The sequence below is a fragment of the Doryrhamphus excisus genome, linkage group LG18 (genome assembly GCF_037039965.1).
Source record: "Doryrhamphus excisus strain RoL-2023G ecotype Guam linkage group LG18, RoL_Dexc_Guam_v1.1, whole genome shotgun sequence".
NCBI lineage: Eukaryota > Metazoa > Chordata > Actinopteri > Syngnathiformes > Syngnathidae > Doryrhamphus > Doryrhamphus excisus.
In genome coordinates, this window is record NC_136374.1 from 8188346 (window position 1) to 8212371 (window position 24026).

General features: G+C 39.6%; 1 protein-coding gene across 3 annotated transcripts in view; it reads right to left on the reverse strand.

Annotated features, from left to right (window-relative positions):
- Window positions 1–24026, reverse strand: part of nxph4 (neurexophilin 4) — an 81895-nt gene that overhangs the window by 51979 nt on the left and 5890 nt on the right. Inside the window, exons 2-3 of one of the 3 annotated variants that reach the window (XR_009120057.2) lie at window positions 21745–21926; window positions 20762–21055 (exon numbers count right to left, since the gene is read on the reverse strand). Coding sequence is in view for 1 of the 3 variants with exons in the window: in XM_058055124.2 (XP_057911107.2) it covers window positions 12932–12985 (54 nt within the window). In the remaining 2 variants the exon portion in view is untranslated. Of the gene's footprint in view, window positions 1–12931; window positions 13373–20761; window positions 21056–21744; window positions 21927–24026 lie in introns of those variants that run through there. The other 2 variants (XM_058055125.2, XM_058055124.2) reach the window with 2 other exon arrangements.

Genomic DNA, 24026 nt, shown 5'->3' on the forward strand with positions numbered 1-24026 from the left:
ATAAGCCAAAATGGAGAAGAACAAAGCATTTTGATGAAGAAGGTGAGAAACACTATTGAATTCAAGAAATAACTCATAGCAAAACCCCATTGTGGACACAGTGTTGGTCTTGCTGCTACACCATGCCTTTGGCAACAATCAGGTCTTCAATGAAGATAAAAATAAGACCATAAATATACATTTATCCCTTTCATTCATCATTTATATGAATTTAGAATTATTTTATGCCGTTTTAATTGTAAAACTATAAAAAGGTGTTTTGTGTTAACATTTGTGAGACTTGTGGCATAACTGTGTTACCTCGCAAAGAACTACCTACACCTGCTGATGACATCATACGTGGGTGAAGGAGCTGAATTTTGCTTCCTGTTTCCTTACTTAGCAAACTGCTAACAATGATTTTTGTGATAAAAAATACACAATTAATTACACAACAAGGTGTGCGTTATACTGTAAGCTAATTAGAAAATGTATGTGAACCGGCGGAAAATGTTTGCATACATTTTTTAGCCTTTTTGCCACTGCATTTCTGTTGACCACAGGAAGGAAACCACTTTTATCCAAGAGGTAACTGAAGGCAGCGAGAATTGGTATCAACTTAGCACTCAAAATATTGCCATTAAGAGCTATGGCTGTAGGGAACCTCCTAATGGGGTAGTTTTATCCACTCCTGCATGTGTTGTAAAATGCTGATTACACTACACCGCTGCTATACAATATGTTACACTGATACAGTGAACTCATCAGCCCAATGAATGTTGGCTGAGCGGTTTTCATTGTATTGCAACATTGGTTCTGTTGCTGCTGTGTTGTGGCAATATACTAGATATTAATAAATGATAGTTTTCTTTTCCACTTTCTCATACACTCCAAAAGTGACAAAATGAAGTTGAGTTGTCAAATGTGTCCAATGATCCTGCTTCCAATACACAGCCCATCCTCTCTGTGGCTTGGGTAAGTAAACGCGTCTTGCTATAATGAAAGCATTTATGGTAGCGTCATTCCATAGCAAGGCCATTTGAAGCACTGATCAGCCAAAGCTCGTTTATCTGTGAGTTACATTCCGGTAGTGCCCCCCCCCACTACCACCCAGGCATTGTAATATGTAGCCAACAAGCTCTAAGGGAGCAATTTTCTGCAGTGGCTCTGCAAGACCTGGTGACTCACAGTATAGTATGGTACTGTGTGTACTAATGGTGGTAAACGTCCACAGAGGTAGGCGGCCATGCATTTATATGCTCAGCAAGTGTGTGAGGGGTGCTTATTCTGACCTGCACATTTGCTCCTCCCACATCCTCTGCACACATACACACACACGCACACACATATGTAAGGTGCAACTAGTACCTAGGCTTCTAAATGAAGGATTGTATCATTGCCATCATAACAGCAGACCGTAATGTGGTGCTCTCACTGGTACTTCTACAGTACAAAGAGCTGGGACCGCCTCAAAGGACCCAAGCAACAGCTGTAGAGGGCTTCTTCACCAGACCCCCACAGAACTGAAGAGGGTCTGATATAGAGCAAATGTGCGCTGCTTTTCTCGGGGCTAACATCATATTTATAACAAAAATAGCCCTTGTAATTCAAAATTCATGCCAAACTATGAAGGGATTCTCAAAACAGTCAAATGCACTCATTTCACTACAAGTAACAGAAACATTTTTCTCCTAATATAAATATATTGTAATTTCTGGTGGATGAGCTTCTTCTTTTTTCTAATGCTTTGAACCCTCCGGCCTATACCAGGAGTCTCAAACACGCGGAGGCCCCCGCCTTGATATGAAAGTTTAATGTTAATGTGGCCCGCGCAAGTTTGATATGGATGCTGTATGGTATCATGTACCCAGAAAAAATTATTATGTTTGATTCATGTTCATGCTAAAGGTTAAATAACTGTTAATAGTTATCCTCCCTATCCGTGTGGAAGTGGTTTGCTATAATTTTTGGCTATAGTTTAAAGAGAATAACTTGAAGGCTACCGTTTAGGTCGCTAGCTCTCTCGTTTGCGAGTTAGCATGTGTCTCAAGACCCTGCAGTTGCGCAATATGTTGTAAATAAAAAGAGTATAAATGTGACTATAGTCGTGTTTTGTCATGTCTACAGGGCTCTAATAATGCTTTGTTCATTTTAATCTGGAAAAAATAATTTGTCTACCCACCAACTATGTGGTTTCTTAAGTTTTTATTATTTGCCGTTTTATTATTATTATATTTATTTATTACTGATTGATTGATTTTCTTCATTCTTGATTTGTTTATTTATTTTTCATCTTATTTTGTGCAGAAAAATAAAAATTAAGATATTTGAGAACAGAGGAATGTTTTATCAGAGCTTTTATTGTAGAAAATCGGAACCAAAGCACTGAAAAAGTTTGTATATTTTTCTGTTTTTAATAAATGCGTTTTTTTTTTTTTTTGAAAACCTGATGCGGCCCAGCCTTGCCCAGACCCTAGCTCCAGTGGCCCCCAGGTAAATTGAGTTTGAGACCCCTGGCCTATACAGTGATGGCTAATTTTTGGCTTAAAGGAGCTACAGTTCACATGAGGCTTAGAGTGCAGCTTAGGGAAGTAGTGCATTGGACGAGTGAAGTGGATGCTTATATCATATTTTGAAGTCTTGTGCCGTGACCTACTGCATTTTGAAGAAGACAAATTTAAGCCAAAGGGCAATGATGCGCCGAGACGAGAGAGACTGATCAGATGAGAGAGTGGTTTTAGTTCCCAGGAGGAGGATGAAGACGGCGATGGATGAATTTTTTCGTAGGCTATTGTTAAAGTAGCCATCTTTTTTCCAAACACACTGTTTGGGAAAAAAGGCATTTATTTCATCAAAAGTTTTAAAAAAATCTTTCAGTGTAACATATTACTAAATAGACCATCTTATTATTACTTTATTTAGACACTATTTTTGCTTGAAAACACTTAATTTTGGGCAAACAATATGTAAGATGCAGTGGCGGTTCTAGCTGTGGGCCCTATGGGAAATTGCTCAAGCCGGCATTCTCCAGGGGACGCCACGGAGGGGGAAAGAAACGATTGTGGACCTCAGCCTTCAGGTTAATTATAAGGTAAAAAAAATGGAACTTCCAACAGTAATTGCTCAAAAATAAAACAAATTTAATTGTTATTATGATATCATATTAATTACATTGCAGACCAAGAGTCTCAAATATGCAATTTCACTTTGAAAATAAATAAAAAATGAAATTAAAAAAATAAAAATTGTGAGTTGCTATGAGTTGGTTAACCTTGGCTGGTAGTAGTTTTGGTGATGGCAGGAGATGATGATAATAGTGCTGGTCATTTGTGTCAACAAAACAAAGTCAAAGCCATCAATTCAGCACTATTTAGAAAGAAGAGGAAAGACGGGCCAAAGATAAAAGTATGGTGCTATAGCATTACATTATGGAATGTATATGATCAAATAAGCTAACGTTACTTGGTGGCTATAGACTAACTGCTGTTCATTTCTGTTCTTCTACAATTTTAATTGTGTAAATGTGGATTTAAGTGAAATGCAATTTAAGCGGAGCTTGAGCCACATGCAGCGTCGATCTGCCCAGGGCGTCATTCAAACAAGAACCGCCGCCACTGCTTAGATGTGCATATTTTTGACAAAAAAAAATTGGCCGCATTTAACCATGAAACCACATGATTTATTAATTAAGATATTTTTGATATAGGAACATGACAAAGTGAAGCTGTAAAAATTGAAGCACAAAGTGGCGAGGGATTACTGTCTTTATAACATACATCACATTTAGAATTAAACATTTCTAATTACATTAAATTTCATTATACATTTTATATGTATATTATTATCATTCAAGTTTCAATATTTATTTAAGATTTAATACATAAATATATATGATATATGAAATAAATAATGAATGATTGAGATAAAATGACGGGTGGTTAGCGCGCAGACCTCACAGCTAGGAGACCAGGGTTCAATTCCACCCTCAGCCATCTCTGTGTGGAGTTTGCATGTTCTCCCCGTGCATGCGTGGGTTTTCCGGTTTCCTCCCACATTCCAAAAACATGCTAGGCTAATTGGCGACTCCAAATTGTCCATAGGTATGAATGTGAGTGTGAATGGTTGTTTGTCTATATGTGCCCTGTGATTGGTTGGCGACCAGTCCAGGGTGTACCCCGCCTCTCGCCCGAACACTGCTGGGATAGGCTCCAGCACCCCCGCGACTCTGAATGAATGACATATAATTAAATATAACTAAGATAATATAAAAGAAATGTGTAAAAGTGTAAAATTAATTACATTGCAAATTCCTAATTAATATATCTGATGCTATAATTTCATGCTAAATTTTGACTTCATGAAAATGATTTTTTGAGCATTTTCTGATGTTGTTTTAGAGCAAGAGTGTTCAAAATGTCCAAATGTCCAAAAAGTGGTCCTTTGCATTCTCTGATTTTCAGTATACAGCCCTCAGTGGAACATGTTTGGACACTACTGCAGAGTGACACTGCAGAGGTTTTCACATGGATATGACATTGTGTATAAATATAGTGTTTAAATTTTCTGGTCGGAAAACACTGCAATGTGCTCTAATGCGTTGCTGTGATGTAGTGGACAAATAAAAAGTGTGTGTTGTCGCCAGTAGAGTACATGATGGAGGATCTATCTCTTCCTGCGTCCTCTAAACCCCATCACATCACTTTCATTTCTTGCGGTCACAACATGACATGCTGGCCTTTTATTTGTAAAGCTTGCTATTCTTTTTTCATCCCTGCACTGGGGAACAATTTACAAAAGCTATATTTCCCCTCCCAATTTACAAGCTTGAGTTTATTTCAAGTTTTATGTGATGCTATTTGCTAAGAATGTTTAAAAAAATGAAGCAGAAAGCTAATTTAATTCAGCCAGCCATTTAACTAAAAATCAATGAAACACGCTGTTTTGTTTCTAGCACAAGTTTTACAGTAACTTGTGTTTAAAAAAAAAATACAGACGAGAGAAGAGTGGGTGTATAAAAACCCTCAGCCTCTCTTAATTTCCATATTTTCCTTTCCAACAAAAAAAAGCATTATTTGCTTTTATATGAAATCCCACCAACTGGAATTCACCAGTAAGTCAATCCAAAGCAAAACAAGACGACTCAGACAGCTGGAGGCGCGTCTGAACCCAACAGGAAAGCAAGAACATTTTTTTTCTTTTCTTTTTTAAATCTTTTTACCACTCTTTTTCTTGACAAAATCCTGTTTATTCTTTGGCTGAGTACCTTGTGCTATTTACACAGCTTTCAATGCAAAAAAAGACAATTTGAAGAGAAAAAGAAAGTGGACGGATGAGTGGATATAACAAGATTATAAATAAAAAGCAGCAGCAGCAGCAGCACTCAGGTGCAAAGAGAAGCCAGTGTGTTGACTTGTACATGAAAGGGTTGGACTGTGAGCCGGTTTGTGCATCATCACACAGCCAACACACTTCCGTCAACATGCAATGGTCATTGGCCAGTCATGCTAAAGATGCTTTCTTTGGCTACGTACTGTCCCACAAGACCAGAGAAAGGACTATAACCCTAAAAAACCCTTTTGTTTTAACATTCTTGAGAGTCAACTTCTGATGACATCATAGACAGGTGCCATAGATGAATTCCGGTTCCTGTTTCCGTGTATTGGCAACCTACAGTGCATCCGGAAAGTATTCACAGCGCTTCACTTTTTCTACATTTTGTCATGTTACAGCCTCATTCCAAACTGAATTAAATTAATCTCTTACCTCAAAATTCTACACAAAATACTCCATTATGACAATGTGAAAAAAGTTTTTTTTGACATGTTTTGAATTTATTAAAAATAGAAAACAAAAAAATCACATTTACATATGTAAGTATTCACAGCCTTTGCCATGAAGCTCAAAATTGAGCTCAGGTGCATCTTTTTTCCACTGATCATCCTTGAGATCTTTCTACAGCTTAATTGGAGTCCACCTGCAGTAAATTCAGTTGATTGGACATGATTTGGATATATAACTGTCTATATAAGGTCCCACAGTTGACTGTGCATGTCAGGGCACAAACACCAAGCATGAAGTCAAAAGAACTGTCTGTAGACCTGCGAGACAGGATTGTCTTAAGGCACAAATCTGGGGAAGGATACAGAAAAAATTCTGCTGCTTTGAAGGTCCCAATGAGCACAGTGGCCTCCATTATTCGTAAATGGAAGACGTTTGGAACCACCAGGACTCTTCCTAGAGCTGGCCGGCCTTTTAAACTGAGCGATCGGGGAAGAAGGGCCTTAGTCAGGGAGGTGACCAAGGCCCCGGTAGTCACTCTGTCAGAGCTCCAGCGTTCCTCTGTGGAGAGAGGAGAGCCTTCCAGAAGGACAACCATCTCTGCAGCAATCCACCAATCAGGCCTGTATGGTAGAGTGGCCAGACGAAAGCCACTCCTTAGTAAAAGGAACATGGCAGCCCGTCTGGAATTTGCCAAAAAGCACCTGAATGACTCTCAGACCATGAGAAACAAAATTCTCTGGTCTGATGAGACAAAGATTGAACTCTTTGGTGTGAATGCCAGGCGCCATGTTTGGAGGAAACCAGGCACTGCTCATCACCAGGCCAATACCATCCCTACAGTGAAGCATGGTGGTGGCAGCATCATGCTGTGGGGATGTTTTTCAGCAGCAGGAACTGGCAGACTAGTCAGGATAGAAGGAAAAATGAATGCAGCAATATATAGAGATATCCTGGATGAAAACCTGCTCCAGAGCGCTCTTGACCTCAGTAGACTGGTCATGTACCTTGACCATATAGACAGTAGACATTAGCACACAGCCAAGATCTCAAAAGATTGGCTTCAGAACCACTCCGTGAATGTCCTGGAGTGGCCCAGCCAGAGTCCAGACTTGAATCCGATCGAACATCTCTGGAGAGATCTGAAAATGGCTGTGCACAGACGTCTCCCATCCAACCTGATGGAGCTTGAGACTTATTGCAAAGAAGAATGGGCAAAACTGCCTAAAGATAGGTGTGCTAAACTTGTGGGATCATATTCAAAAAGACTTGAGGCTGAAATTGCTGCCAAAGGTGGATCAACAAAGTATTAAGCAAAGGCTGTGAATATTTATGTAAATGTGATTTTTTTGTTTTCTATTTTTAATAAATTCAAAACATGGGAAAAAAAACTTTTTTCACATTGTCATAATGGAGTATTTTGTGTAGAATTTTGAGGTAAGAGATTAATTTAATTCAGTTTGGAATGAGGCTGTAACATGACAAAATGTAGAAAAAGTGAAGCGCTGTGAATACTTTCCGGATGCACTATATGTACTTGGTTGCTAACAAGGTTGTTTTGTGATTAAAAAAACAAACATTAAGAAGTCAGTGACACTCATGCAGCATGTTAATAACATGACAAGACACACGCCGTTGTTAGCTAACAAGTGAATGCAAAATTTCCAACGTTACCAGAAAAACACACTACACGGGGGCGAGCGCTAACCGAGGTTCCACTGTATTAAAAAAAAACACAATTGAGGTATAAAGTGACTGCAGTGGAAACTTGGTTGTTGAAAAACATAGGCCAAACTGTTTGCGTGTTTCGGTTCTCATACAATATGGCGCCAGTAACAAACAAAGCATCCTCAGCAATGGTGACTTCGGGCTCTACTTTTGTAGACCAAATGGGAGTAACTGGCCAGCGCCATGCCTACACAGCGCCAAAGGGGTGTGGCCAGTGCACTTTTTCAACTTGTTCAATTTTCGTGAGCAGCGCAGTCGGGCGCAGCGCGGCGCACCCACACCCATCCCTTCCCCCAACCACAAAGAGAGAGGAGAGAAGACTTGAGAGGTTTTAACACAGCCAAGTATAATCTTAACCAATCAAATGAACGCCTCTCATTGCCTTTAAATGCGCAGGACTGGACTGCAACTCAGAGGCCACCATGCGCGTCATGCACCAAAAAAGAAATGAGTACATCCGTATTCATGTTCATTCATGCACTGATCAAACACTCCTGCGAGCTTGACGTTGACGTGCTCCTCCAATTTGGGATCAACATTTGCCATAAAAGTGACAGATGCCATTATTAGATTAGATTGAGTTCCAGTCCCCTGCCTTTCTCTCTTCAATCGCCAACATAATCCATGTTTAAACCCAAAATATGCCTGATATGCTTATTAAACACATTTAAAGTACAAAATGATTATGTGACACATTCCAGTGTAACCTGATGCACGTTTAAATACAATTAAACCATTACCATTACCAAAATGTGTAGCTACACATCACTAATGAATGATAATGTAAGATGATCCATGAACACAATGGATTCAGTCACGGTGTAACCAGTCACAGCACTCAATTATGATGTGTTCAAGGACCAACCAGTAATGTGTGAAGTCCCACCTGCTTGAGGAAATGTAAAAACTGAGAGTGTTTTGTAACACTGGTGCATATGTATATGCCATACATTTTACTTGTATTTATAATTTACTAGCAAACTAATGAAATACGTTTTCTGAGAAAAACTATGTATATATTCTTTTTTTTTTTTTTTTTACCACGGTTGAATGCTGAATCATGAGTACGTGGGGATGTACTATGACCACGCTCTCTGTATAATATTGGGCATTTTTTTTATTTAATCAAATCCATCTTTTAATTAAATAACCCTCTATCATATTTCTGGCAAATCGCCTTATTACCTGACACATGCCATCTGTAATGCCACATTATATACCATATAACACACATACACTTTAATTAAATTGCCGTCTCTCAGCGAGCAGCCCGAGGTGGAATTTGTGAGGCGCACAAAAGCAGCTAGCGATGACTCACTTTAAAATGCCAAAAATGGGACATGGGGGACAAAAACAAATTAAATGGTTTGTTGTAAAAATACAATTTTTTTGTTGTTTTTCTTTAAGGAGTCTTTGATATGTGGGACCGTTTTCAGAGGCGGTGGTAAATGTGATGATTTGGCAGATTACATGTGAGATCTCAAGGCAGAATGAGAATATGCTGTCATTGACACACATTACAGAGCAAACTGGGACATTGGACAACTTCATGGACAGATGGACGGACAAAGAGACACCCAGTGGGAGACAGAAGGGGTAAAAAAAAAAACACCAACCACCTGCTTTAATCCCCAATGGAAAAACATCTTATATTGTGTGACAAAGCCACAACACGTGGACACACTTTTTAGCACCACTTGGAGACGCCGGGCCCGGCGCTAAGTCCTGAGCATGTACACATAATGAAATGAAAGTAGTTGTGATATCCTCAGGGGGCTACATGCACATGCTGGTTGTTCAGTAGCGAAAGGAAGTGGTGTGTGTGTGTGTGTGTGTGTGTGGGGGGGGGGGGGGGGGTCTAAGAGGATTTTGTCAGGTTGAGATGGCGGCTAATGCTATTGTTCCAACTGGGTCCGCCGAAACAGCAAAGAAGCTTTTCACACGTCTTTCTTTGCTCTTACAGTAGATACGTGTGTACGCTTTCAAAAGCACAAGATGGGAAAATGCAGTGTAGCAGTGGCATGCTGCTTTTTTTCAATTAAACATAAGACATATCGCCGCTAACCATGTACAAAGTACAACTTGCAATGTAAAGGCACCACACGGACTATTCACTGACACACTAATACACATGCAAAACAGTACTTTATACCACTTTTATACTAATTTATAACCGGCAAGGCATGCTGGGAAGCCCATGTGTACTTTCATGCTTGATGAAAATAATGAAAGACCATTGGTGTGCAGTCAGGTGAGGCAGAGCAAAAAGTTTACTATGAATGTATTTTCTGCAAGTTTTTCTGCAATCATTTTTAACATTTTATTTTCTCCAGATCAAATAAGATGAGACAACCTTAAGCGTCTTCTCTGGGCTTAGTGCGCAAACCCTGCCTGCCGTCTGAGTGCAGTCACCGAGTGCACTGAGTTTGTTGTTGGTCAGCATGTAGCCAATCATAGTATGTTGTAGAAACATTTATGATACACATTCTACAGTCCGTGTAATGGCTTGTGTGACATCGTTATTCTTGATAATCCCACAAATGAAACCAGCGACAACTACATTCACAAACAAGTCAAATGCCTTCAAGATTTGTTGAATGCCGTGCTGCCAAGATGGCCGATTATATACCCAAGCTAACAAGGAGGTGAGAATGCATGGAGAATGCATGTACTTAAAATATAAGATAAAAAAACGCCAATGCTTTTCAATATATGTATTTCATATACAGTACAAATTAATATAGTAATAAAAATAATGTTTTTCAGTTAAAAATGTAGAAAATGTTTTCTTGCTATTCTCTTCATCAGCAATGTGTATTAACATTAAAAAAAAATCAAAAAAAGTCAGTGTTTCACCATCCATTTTCTATCAGTATCCCCAGTATTATACCTTGAAATGAAATAAAACTGGTTGAGGAGTGTACTCACTTTTGTTTTCAATATTTGAAAATGAGCTGATACTTGTCACTGCCGTCCTTCCATAAAGAGCAAGTCAGTGTCTGCGGTTGGTGTTTTTTTTTGCATTAAAAACATGTATATGCTCTGCTGGCTGATTGAATGGATTTGACCCCCAAGATGAAGGATCATATATGCAAGCTCAGTAAGAGGTGATCAGACTTTTACAACAAAGTATATGCTTTTCCTGGAGAAGAATAGGGTGCATGTACTTAATTTACAGTTAAAAGGTAAAACCACAAATCTTTTCCAAGTAATAAAACATAAATAAATGGGTCTAAGATGTATTTTAATGTCTTAAAATGTCTCAACTGTTTTCAAATACTTTGTATTTCTATTAATCATTCTCTTCTTTATGCAATTACAAGTAAAAATAATAATAATAATGATAGTACCTCTCCCATCCTGAAAAAAACATTTTGACTGAATTTGATTCCATTTAGCACTGCCTTCGCTATTAAGAGCAATAAAAATAGAAAAACAGAAAACAACAATGGAGGTACAAATGGCGAATGCTTGCCACTCAATATAAATGCTGCATTCATTTACAGTAGGTGTTCTCCCCCACTTCAAATTTAAAAACATACAATTACCGGTCCCCTAAGTGAGTGTAAATGACCACCGCACATATTTTTATTCAACTCCACTCGCCTATACATTTCCTCCCTTCCTTTTACTCATCACTTCCTAATCCCTCCATAAAAGTAGAGCACCCTCAAATGGTGTCGACCACAACAGCAGCAGGAATGCTAAAAAGGAAGTACCCTAACCAAAGATCATCTGGACCACAAGGAAAATGAAAGGCACCAAATCCACACAAAGACTTGAGCAGTTTGATGGAGTAAAGGGGGACACAACACAACAATACAAAGGATGGCTGAACAACAAGATCAGGAATTGGACACTTGTTCACCATAAGTGATTGATTTGAAGAATTACATCAAGCCAAAATCTCATTTGACATTATGAATTGTTCATCCATCCATTTCATGTACCGCTTATCCTCACGAGGGTCGCGGCCATGCTGGGGCTTATCCCAGCTGTCTTCGGGCGAGAGGCGGGGTACACCCTGGACTGGGGGCCAGCCAATCACAGGGCACATTTGGACAAACAACCATTCACACTCATATTCATACCTATGGACAATTTGGAGTCAACTATTAACCTAGCATGTTTTTGGTGGGTGTGGGAGGAAACCGGAGTACCCAGAGAAAACCCACGCATGCACAGGGAGAACATGCAAACGCCACACAGAGATGCCCAAAGGGAGAATCGAACCCAGGTCTCCTAGCTGTGTGGCCTGCGCCCTAACCACATTATTCATTTCAAATTCAATTTCAGCAATATCAGTTGCTGCAACAATGTCATGCATGTCATACATTGTACAAAGAGTGGACTGTTTTTTTCTATTAGTTTAATTTTGTATTTATTTTATTTTACAATATATTTTCTTGATTTATTTATTTGCCTATTTATTCATTTTTTCATCACCTCTTTCTCATTTATTCGTTCTTTTTCATGAGAAAATTATCACACTTCAACAAAGAACGTGAACAATCTGATCAGTAATCGCTGCAGACATGAAAAAAAGGGTAGATAAATAAACTCTGCTTCTCCCTACTCCTTTTCAGGTAGATTGTGCAAGGGTAAACATGTGAGGTCCATTAATGTGACATTTTTAAGCCAAACAATCTTAAAAATACAGTGGTTCTTATTGTCTGTATTTCTTTTGACAGTAAAGCAAAACATTCCAAAATCCAGCATGCATGTGCAGTTGTCAATATTTTTGTAAGTGCTTTGAATTCTTGCAGTCACAAATCAAATTATCCGTAATGGAAGAGAGTGAGAAGGGTGTATATATATATATGGGAAGGATGCAGCATGTATGGTGTATTTCCTGCAGAATATACACACAAGTCAATGTTAAATATTATTATAACTATAGCACAAAAAAAGCCATAAGGAACATTATGATAGCAGCACGCACACACATACTCATTTAACCTCATATAATCAGCAGCTAACTCCACAGTAGAGCAGGGCGATGCTGTAGATAATAAAACAAGCCACGGGCGCGTTTAACTTCTGAAGGAAAAATGAAAGGAAGTTGCTGGGAGCACAAATAGATAAATAGAAGATAAGGCTGTACTGGCACACAACACACTTGCAGACACAAAGTATTTTCAAATATATGAGAGGGGGGGAACTGTTTGTTTGTTATTCTGACAACTTTTTCAGCTTCAGCCTCAAAAGACAAAAGAATGAATTAGTCACGAATTTACGGTGTCATCTTAAAGATGGAAAAACTTACATAAAACTGATTTTACAGTACAGAAGAACCAGTGTTATGTTCCTTAACCTCATGAATGCATCAGTATGTTATTTCTGACGGAAGCAAACCCACCACACTTAGAGAAAAGTTGGCGCTTTTACGCATGCAGTATTTCCTGACACTTTTTGGGTGTCCATTTTTATCTACAACCAAGCTCACCTTGCGTAGGATCCACTGGCAGAGGACAAGTGTGGTCCAGCCGAGCACCTGCATGTCACCTTCCTTTAAGCGCGCCTGACCCAACGCAACTAAACGCCTCCTTGGTTGCGCATACGACTGAAGGACGCAGAAGATGACGCGCGGCAATCCCAACAGCGTCAGTTGAAAAGTCTCAAAAGAGGAGTAGAACGCTCTTAAAGTTGTGCTTAGTGTGCTCCTCGGTGTTTTCTCAACGCTTCGAGTCTCTGCGCTGCGCTTGGCTTCGTGCGCGACATCCGAGCCTTCCGCCTCGTACCGCGCTCACTGCTCCGACGCTGTGCGCCAAGTTTTGCGCGCAGCGGGAGGTAGGGGGTCTCACTTCCAGGCGCTTTCCTGGGTTTTAGGATGATGACTGGCTGTTAGAGGAGAGGAGACACTGTACACACTCCACCCGACTCCAGCCTCCTACTTCCTCCCCTCCCACTAAACCCCTCCTTCCCCACCTGCACTTTCTGGTGACAAACAAAAGGACGACTGGGGGGCGGGAGGACAGGGGGGGGGGGCACCAAAATGGAAGCGAATTATTAATCAAGTAATGGTTTGCTATGAGTTAAGGATTTTGTGTTGTATTCAATGTTGGTCCATGCAATTTTTTTTACTGATTCAATACCAAATCAAAACAGTGCTTATCAATACAAATACTTTTGGGAATTTCCTCCCCATATCAGTCATCAAATCAAACACAATAACTGCAGTGGACCCTTACACATTTGCGATTCGACAATTTGCATATTTTGGGTTATTTATCCCTGAGTTTTCTGCACAAAACAACTCATTCACCATAAACTGGAAACCATTATAAATATGTGCTCACACAAGTCAAATGTATAGCATATACGTATGTGCCATTGTTTTAAAAAAAGGCTTTGTTTATGTCTTTATGAGTCACTGACTTTTTGGCGCACTGGTGGCCCTTGAACGCATCATAGTTGTGTGCTGTGACTGGCTGTCCATCCCAATTCAATTTAGCTCTTAGACCTGGACTGAGCATTTAGCTTCTGTCGTGTGAACAATGGCAATTAAAGAGAAAAGGGGAGGTTCTGGAGTTGAATCAAGAATCTAATAATTACAAAAGTCACATTTATTGCAAAGGTTGATCTGAAAGCAGTCAACATCAGCATGAGGGTTTGGAGAGGTAAAACCTTTTATGGGCGTAGAGAATTGAATGTAGGGTTACTAATTCAATCACTTTGGGGGAGGGGGGGCATAATTAGTAAGTACAGCTATTTACATGCAAACGCCACACAGAGATGCCCAAGCGGAGAATCGAAGCCAGGTCTTGCCGATCCCCTGACATTGTGGCCAACATGCAAACCACTCGTTCACCTTGCGGCCTCATAACACTAACCACTACTTTCCTCATTAGTTTTTCAGTAACTACTCTAAATGTATGTGCTTTAGTTCCTCAGTAACTACTCTACTAATCAGTTCATTAGTTCTTCAGCAACCACTGTAAATGTATGTGCCATAGTTCCCCAGTAACTACTATACTCATTAGTTCTTTATTATGTCTTCAGTAACCACTCTAAATGGATGTGCCCTAGTTCACCAGTAACTACTCTAACCATGAGTTCTTCAGTAACTACTCTAAATGTATGTACCTTAGTTCCGCGGGAACTGCTGTACACATTAGCCCCTTATGAGTTCCTCAGTAACTACTCTCAATGTACTATGTGGCGTTGTTCCTCATTAACCACTCCACCAATTAGTTCTTCAGTAACCACTCCAAATGTATGTACCCTAGTTCCCTAGTAACTACTATACTCATTAGTTCTTCAGTAACTACTCTAAATGTATGTGCCTTAGTTCCTCAATAATTACTCTCCTCATTAGTTCCTCATTACTTGTTCAGTAACCACTCTAAATATACGGGCCTTAGTTCCTCAGTAACTACTCTACTCATTAGTTCTCCAGTAATTACTCTGAATGTATGTACCTTAGTTCCTCAGTAAGTATTCTTAATGTATGTGCATCGATTCCTCATTAGCTGCTCTACTCTTTAGCTCCTCACTACTTGATCAGTAAGTACTACTCAAATGCAAATGAAATATTCCTCATGCTAAATACTTTGGCAGTGGAAGGCCTACCTGCTGGATAAAGATTGAGAACTACTGGTTTATTAATGCTGATGTCATATTATTATACTAATTACTATGCTCCACTTCCTTTGTGCGGTGATGTTGCCAAAAGCAGGTTGCTACATTAACTGTACACTGAAAAGTGGGACAATTTAGCACTGGAGCACTTAACAGACACTTACAATGAATATCAGAAGGAAAAGTAGTTCCTGAATATCATGAACAATTGAACTAGTATAGTTGCTGTAATTCTGATCAACACAGCATCGCTGAAATTAGATCATGTCAACCAAACTGCTTTTCTCCATTACATGTCTGCCCCAAATGTGCCAAAACGTTGCAATATGACAATCAGTATTGGCAACCTTGGTATCCGTAATGTTGATATTTGATTTAAAAGTACTGCTGCACAACACGACTGCGGCTCAGCATCAAGTTTTACACCATCATAGATATACACCTGACGCATGTTCCTAAATACTTCATGGATAATTCCCTGAGAAATTACGTAAAATGTCAAAACAAGAAAAATCTCACTAAAAGAGTTAACCTCTGAGTTTTGTTGAGATTTTTTGTGTAATACTGCAAACACATACAGTTGTTGTGTCACAAAATCTCTCAAAGATTGAAACGTGACAAGATTTTTCATTCACAGTCTCGTAGGCACTCGACAAGGGACGATATTAAATTTAACTCCATAGAACAATGGCGTGAATAAAGTGAGTCTCTTTGTCATATAGTCTCACTCGAGCAGATGAATGTAGTAGTAGAAATTAATGACTATATTGCAATTTAATGTCAGATATTTTCTTTTAGATTTTTCCATGGTACTTTTCTTAAAAGTAAAGGTAAAATCTTGTCTCAGCCGAAATTCATTTATCACACTTGAGTCTGGAAACCAATTAATTACGATTAATAAAGGATGACTGCACAATGGCCCTTAAACAAAAACTGTACTTTTTCTAGAATTTATCCCATCACAATCCTAATGTGAATCCTAATTTCATTCTCTTTTCTGTGCATTCTAGCGTGAGAAAATGAGTTAGTATGAGCTAGCTAACAAATGCACATCATTGGGACCTATATATTTTGGCACTAAAACCCTAACAAAAAAACCATCAAAAAACAGTATCTCATTTACACAGCAAACTTGGACATATATTAACCAAGCTACAGCTATGTTGTTATTGTAGCAGCTAACATGAAAAAAATAACACAGCTCGTTGCCACTTGTCTCAGTGTCAATCGGAACAGAAGAGTGGATGCCTAGTTGTCAATTTTGCGACAAAGACTCAACAAGATGCTCATATGCTGTCATAATTTTTTACTTGGAGACGGGAGCACACATCTTGTGCTGGAAGACACAGCCATTCCAATGAAAGCGGACATTGTAAGTGTCATAGTTTTTTTTCTATGTTGCTGTTGTTGCTTAAGCTTCTGCTAAATCAACGCGTTGAAGAAATAAGTTTCAGCCATGTTTTAAATCATCAAAATAAGGCACAATATGGTATTACATTTTAACATCAATGTACTTGCTAATGCATGATCATAGCATGTACAGTATATCAAACAATGAAACATTGTTAGAAAATCCCCCAAAAAGTCCAATTGTCCTATAAGGATCATACATGTTCTATACTGACAGGCTCTAATAATACTTTTCTATACAGCTTTCATCTGTAATAAACATATACTTGTATATATAATTAGTAATTATAGTTTTTACAGAGGTTACCACCTCCGACCACCAGTGAATGGCAAAAAACCCAGCAATTGATACCACCCCCCCGCCAAACATTGGTGCTGGCTTGATGTTCTCCTTCCATCACGGAACATTATCAATAAAAGTAACTTTTTAGATTAGGTTTAGCTCCACAACCGTCCCCTTCTCTCTTCAGTTGCCATTGTTCACAAGTGACAAGATCCAGGTTTAATCCCTAAATATGCCTCACACATTTAAAGCATAAAATATACATATAGCTACCCTCCACTAAACAATGCAGTCATCAAACGATCAATGAAAAGTTGGAACTGGAGTCAAGGTGTGGCCAGTCACAGCACTGTGGTGCATTCAAGGACACCTTGAAAATTGTGGGGTGGTACATGTATGCTGTATATTTTAACTGGATTATCACATATAATTCATATTACTGGCTAAGGGTGAATGGGATGTGTTTTCTGCAGAAGAATTCCCTATTTATAGAGGGAAAAATACAAACATATATTAAAAAAAACAATGCATAATATTTTAACCTAAATTCCCTGATTTGCAAGGCAGTGAATGCTGAATTGGGACTGTGCAGGGATACAGTGTATATATATTTCTCATGTGATTATTGTTTATTATTATTAACGACAGTCAAGGAATGTCTGCCTGCTTTTTTTATTTGCCTTCGATATATATATTTACTAGCTATGAAAAAAAATGTCATTTTTATAGCTCGTGCAGCAAAACAAGCAAATTGCCAGAAAAGCCTCTCTCCCTCTTCTTCCCCAAACATTTGAGATTGCGGGCAGACACACAAATCACATTGAGAGGCTCAGCGGGGTGTCGAGGAGGTGCCTGTCACAGATGGACAAAAGTGTCAGAGTCAGATGTGTGACTAAATGTAAATAGTATATTAATGTAAGAGGCGCGTGTCATCCCATCATGTTTGCAGTGTGTGACACAGCACTGCCTCCCTGTGAGCCAAACTGTCACTGCACACTCTTCAATGGGGACATCAGGGGCCACGAAGAGACTTATTGCTTCTGGATGACAGGCTGCCATTATGCTGTATGCTTTCCATGCACTATAATACATACCGTATGCAGGAAGTTTGCTGTGTTCATGTATGAACAACATGTCTGACTGCATGTCAAACAAGAATCCTGCTGTTTGTGAGCACATATTCAACATAAGATGTCCAGATGATTGCGGTCGAATGGATTCTGCATCTTGTCTCGGCAGGTCACAAGTTTCAATCAATATTTTTCTTATTGGCAAACATAAGTCTGTTTCAAAAGGTAAAATTAATATGTTTTTCACAGTCCCGCCATGATTTTGCAGGCTTTTTAAAAATTATTGTTGCGCCCTAAGACCCTCACAAATATGGACACCTATTTTTCGATGCGTTTTTAACCTGGTGTCCACACGCAAACTTTGTTGTGTTTTTTTTTTTAACATTGTCGTAGATGTGTGTAGATGAGAGTAGTGAGTGAGTAGATGTGAGTAGACTATACATATCTTCTTTTTTTCTTATTTTGACTAATTTCCAAATGACACTGGACATCTATGTCGGTTTTTTTAGAAACTCACATACAGCTGACATATATAGTATATTTTGTTACTTGAAGCATACTCAGAAATGTGGTCACCATCCACACTTCCAAGCTGACTATAATAAGAATGATAACAGTCATCATATGATGTTATGTAATGTAGTGGCTTCACTGGTAAGATGACATTTGGTGGTTTGGTGAGTGTTACTAGCGGATTCTTGATAGCTTGTTCTGAGTATAATACTGTTAGCTTGTAAACAAGGTGCATAGGCCAAATCTAATTAGCTAATATAGCTTGCTCTTACTCTTCAAAACATGTTTCTTCCTCTGTCTTGGGCATGGAGGAACATAAATCCATCTCGCTGTTGTGTGCAATACACACATGAAGCAGTTTCATCCTGGCCACTTTGGTTTCCACTTTATATAAATATAACTAGTTATGTTGTGTGTTAAAGGGGATCTATTATGTCTTTTCCACATTTCTGTCCTGTTAATGTTATAGGACATTAGTCATTAGCAGAAGAAACATGTTTTCAAGAGTAAGAGCAATGTCAATAAAAAAAGGTCGGAGAAAAAATGGTCATACTAAAAAGATGATTTGATGATAGTAGATTGTCCTAGAACCTAGTAAGTAAAACTGTTTGGTAGCAGCAGAAAAGACACGTACAAGCAAATACAAATAGATGGTGTAGACATTGAAAGGGTGAAGGAAAATACATTTCTGGGGATCACAATATGAGCTCATATTACCTCATATTACAAATATACAACATAAGGTGGCCAGAAATCTTTCAATATTGAACAAAGCAAACTTTGCACTATACAATATGCACTATAAACACTATTAACACTGTTAAACAGTGTTAATGATAATGTTAATAATAATAGGCAAAATAAATTGTTCCCATGATGTGTCTTTTTAGCTGTTTTTATATCTTTAAAACTCCCATATGTATTAATGTCTCACATACGGATTATGGATGATGCGCAGAATTCCAAAAGACATACCGTTGTCCTTTCAGGTTTTTCAGGTATTCCAGTTCTCACATTGCACTGTGAGCTGGAGGTGTCTTGGCAGGATTGACCCTCCCTGTTGTGACAGTGGTACAATTCTTCTTATTGACTGGATGCCTCCAACAGATGGCAAACCATCAGTTAAACCACGGCCTCCCAACAGTAGCACACGTGTCTTGGGTTGCTGACCCCTTTGCAGACTGTAAACGTGTCTTACAGCCATTTCTTCATCTCCACTGGACCATGAAAGTGTCTATCAGAACTGAAAGAACATAAACATGAGTGCCCTCTCTCATATCTTCTCTGTGTGTGATTTACAGGACCTGCACAGCAGACTGTGTCCTCCACTCCACATCTACACAAACACACACACTTTCTGGTCCGAGCGCAATTTCTGATCCACATTGGAAGTGGCAGGTGAATTTCGCCCAGCTGCTCCCAGTCTCTGTTCCACTTAGCAGCAGCGGTGGAGCTCGCTACATGGTTTGCGTAGATGAATGAACAAGCGCTGTGCATCCCGCCCCAAAAAAATAACATCCTAGTGACATTATTCACTACGTTTGTCTTGCTTTTATCATTTTTGCACACTTACTGCAACTATTAATTAAACAATTGGGCATGATGATCCGTGATACGTAAAACAAAGTGGAGGAGGAGGTGGACCCATTCCATTCCTTGCAGGAGCATCTCTGATGCCACACGTGCATGCTCGGCTCATGCACAGGGATATCGTAGCGTGGAGGTTGCGCAACACAATGACGAGAGGTCACCTGGCAGTAATGGAGCCCCTTTGTGAGTGGAAATAGTCATTTCAGCGCTCAAAATGAAAACCCGCTCATTCTGTTTTCCTTCAGAAAGGCGAGCGAGTGTGGCCGCCATTGTCATTCAAATGTTTTGTTGCTGTAGAGGGAATTTGAGAGGAGAACAGGAGATGAGCGCTAATGGGGAGCAAAGGGAGAAGTGGAATAATTGGATTTGATGACGTCTGTCAGGGCGGGACATAATGTGCATGTGGAATGATGTGGACACCACGGGAGGTGCTGTGATGTGTATCATGGAATAGGGAATGGAGATTGTCATGGTATTTAGAGGGATATGTCACACAGCACACACATTTCCTATATGCAGCTAATACATTTATAAAACTGCTTTCACAAAAATAAACAATAAAGTCTGTCTTAATCAGGCAGAATGTTTTGTTCATTCCATGTACAAGTATTTATTTATTTTTTTCTCATTGTATGTACATAAGTAAATACACATTGTGTATTTAAACATTTACTTTACTATTTCTTTTCTTCTATTTATCTGACACCATGACTATAGTTTGTGTTCTATGCAGTTGTCCCCGCTTCTCCGCCTTCTGCTAGATGTGTTGTAAGCAAACCCTTTAGTTCTCTGTCCACTTTGTGTACTGTCTATTAGTACCTTATATGAAGGAGCCTACTCCAGTAGGCTTTGAGATAAAGCCGGGATACACTGTGGACAACACTGTATTTGTTAAGAACACATAGCCGCTCTAATAGATCTTTTTTGGGGAGCAATCAGTAGGTGGTGTTAATACACTCACACATTATCCGCCAGGACATTTATTTTTCATAACAATGGTTTGTTCACTGCATTGGTTGTTATCTGTGTGTGGATCGCTCTTAGTCAGGCCTCTATTCTCAGACCCCAGTAGCGGTTCTTGCTATGGGCCATATGGGCAATTGGCCAGGACGGCTCCAGGGGCCTTTGCAGAGAGGAAAAGGAGGGAATTGTGAGTGGATATCAGTTGGTTTAGTCTGCTAGTTGGATGACAGGAGGAGATGATGATAATGGTGCTGTTCATTTGTGTCAACAAAACATGGAAAAGACAAAGTCAAAGCAATAAGGTGCACCATTTAGTAAGAAGAGGAGAAGCGGGCCAAAGATAAAAGGTATGGCGCTATAGCATCACTTTATGTACACCACATTATGGAACATACGTATATGATCAAATAAGCTAACGTTACTTGGTGGCTATAGACTAATTTCTGTTCATTTATTTTCTTGAATGACATTTTATATTGTGTAAATGTGGATTTAGGTCAAATACAATTTAAGGGGAAATGAAATCTTTGTTGTGGTAGCATTGAAAGTGGTTTGATACCTCTAGATATGATGTTAGCACATTAAATTACATTAAATGCGGGAATATTTGGGAAAACCTTAATTGTCCAACATTCAAGCCTAAATGTTGGATTTGTTTGAATTGGTTAGAACAGTGGTTCCCAAACTTCCATTCACATTCACACAATTAACAAACAAATAAATGAGAAAAATTATATTTCCGCAATGGTGTTTATGGCGCAATCAAACAGGTAACTTTTCCACACAACTTACACAACATAGCGGCTTAAAAATACAATGGGTGACAATTGTGAAGTGTGTTAATCTTACCGCAGAATTGTTTTATCGGTCAGCCGCCCTGAGTAGGTGTTTCACGATGGGTACACAGGTACACGTGTCACAGTGTCGAACTTCTTCTTTAGCCACATTTCTTTTATATTTTGTTTTCCTTTTCTTTCGTTGCCTTGTAGCTTTCTGTAGCCTCTTCAATCTTCAAGTACCCGCTTCCTCTTCTGTATGGGAAAAAATAATTGAATATTTTAGTAATCGAGGTACTGGAATTATTCGAATTGTCGTTGCAGCCCTACAACTAATAAAAGAAAGATCAATACTGATTCTGCCACAGCCTGCAACGTGTCCTGGTATGTGATAAGGGGTTACCATGGCAACAATGGTGACGCTACTCTTCGCATCATATCACACTGACTTTAAAACTGCTCTTTTCAAGATAAACATGCTTTAATGCTGAACACCGTGTGATCTCCAGCTATATGGATGATGATGAGTAAGAAATCAGATTCCAGATTCCATACTATTCCATCAGCTATCACAACAGCCCCACCAAGACTGGACACCTAACATTACATCTAATATCCTGTTAATACATCCAAATCACATTCCTATGTCTGCTTCTATTTACATTTGATTCAGATGTTTTCAGTTGTGCTTTTAGAAAGAAAACAAAGACAACCATTCATTGCATAACATTTTGGACTCCATAATGTCAAATGTACAGTTTAGTCTCGAATTTCTGCAGTGTAAAAACACCAAAATAAAAACCAGCAACCTCACTAAGGGTGATAAAAGCCCCTTAAGCAGGAAGCCATTGTTGTATTTCCAAAAATAATCAGGGACACAGGAAGCAAAAGGACCTGTCGGCACTTACACACACACACACACACACACACACACACAAGCATCTGCTCATGGCTTGGCAACCCGCCTTCATCGCCACCTTATTAAGATTCATATCCCTGAAAGGTGACTTCTTAGTCGGGCACAGTGACAAGCCGCCACCCCTCAGCACCCAGCAGCCTGGAGGTATGTAGGCACTGTGACAGGTATAGCGCTACACTCCCATGGGACTCTGTGTGTGTGTGCATGACGGTGTGACTCAAGGTGTTTGTGTGTGTGTGTGTGTGTGTGTGTGTGGCCAAGACGGCAGGATTATCAAGTCAAAGATGACCCCTGCACATAAGCTTCTCAGGAGACCGAATACTTTTTTTTTTTCTCTAGCAAACACCTCCAATGTACATCCACTCTCTTTATCCTCTGACACTTATTCCCTTGAGGACCCTTGAGGAATATTAGCCACTTGACCCATTCCTCTGTTTAAACAAATACTGCAATCAAAATGGGAGCTGCTGTTGCCTTTTTGGATGTAGAGGCATGAACCAGACAGACAAAGTAATACATTGAATGGAAGCTAGCTATTCTTCATCTTCCTCCTCAGCGTTACAGTGAAATTCACACCAAGGGGATGGACCTAGACTGGAGTTCTGCAAGATAGCAGCCACCAGGGGAGGTGTTGAGTCCTCGGACCAAATGAAGGTGGGGGCGTCAGGTATGTCGCAAGAGGTTTTTATTTTAATGCAGACTTACCAACATGTTGGTTGGTAGTTTCAGATTCAGTCTGTATAGTACAGATACATGAATACATACGATCACTTTGTATAGAATTTCAAATCGGGGTGGCTCTAAAAAATGTCTGTCCTTTGGCGGGGCATGACAGACAATAATTGAGAAACACTGCTCAGTAAAAAATATATGTGATGTTCCACACATTGGTATTGCTATTGGTTGATATCGGAATTGGAAATTGTGAGTTTGACAATAGGGCAGCACGGCGGTCTAGTGGTTAGCGCACAGACCTCACTGCTACGAGACCAGGGTTCAATTCCACCCTCTGCCATCTCTGTGTGGAGTTTGCATGTGTGGGTTTTCTCCGGGTACTCCGGTTTCCTCCCACATTCCAAAAACATGCTAGGTTAATTGGCCACTCCAAATTGTCCATAGGTATGAATGTGCGTGTGAATGGTTGTTTGTCTATATGTGCCCTGTGATTGGCTGGCGATCAGTCCAGGGTGTATCCCGCCTCTCGCCCAAAGACAGCTGGGATAGGCTCCAGCACCCCCGTGACCCTCGTGAGGAAAAGCGGTAGAAAATGAATGAATGAGTTTGACAATATCGGCATAACTATTATCAAGGAAAAAGCCAATATCGGACATCCCTAAAGAAGATCCCCCTGAGATGTTTTGGAGGGGGCAGCATCATGATCTGTGGTGCGTTTTGGAGCTTCAAGTTGTGCAGGGAGGGGGTTCAAACGATAGCAG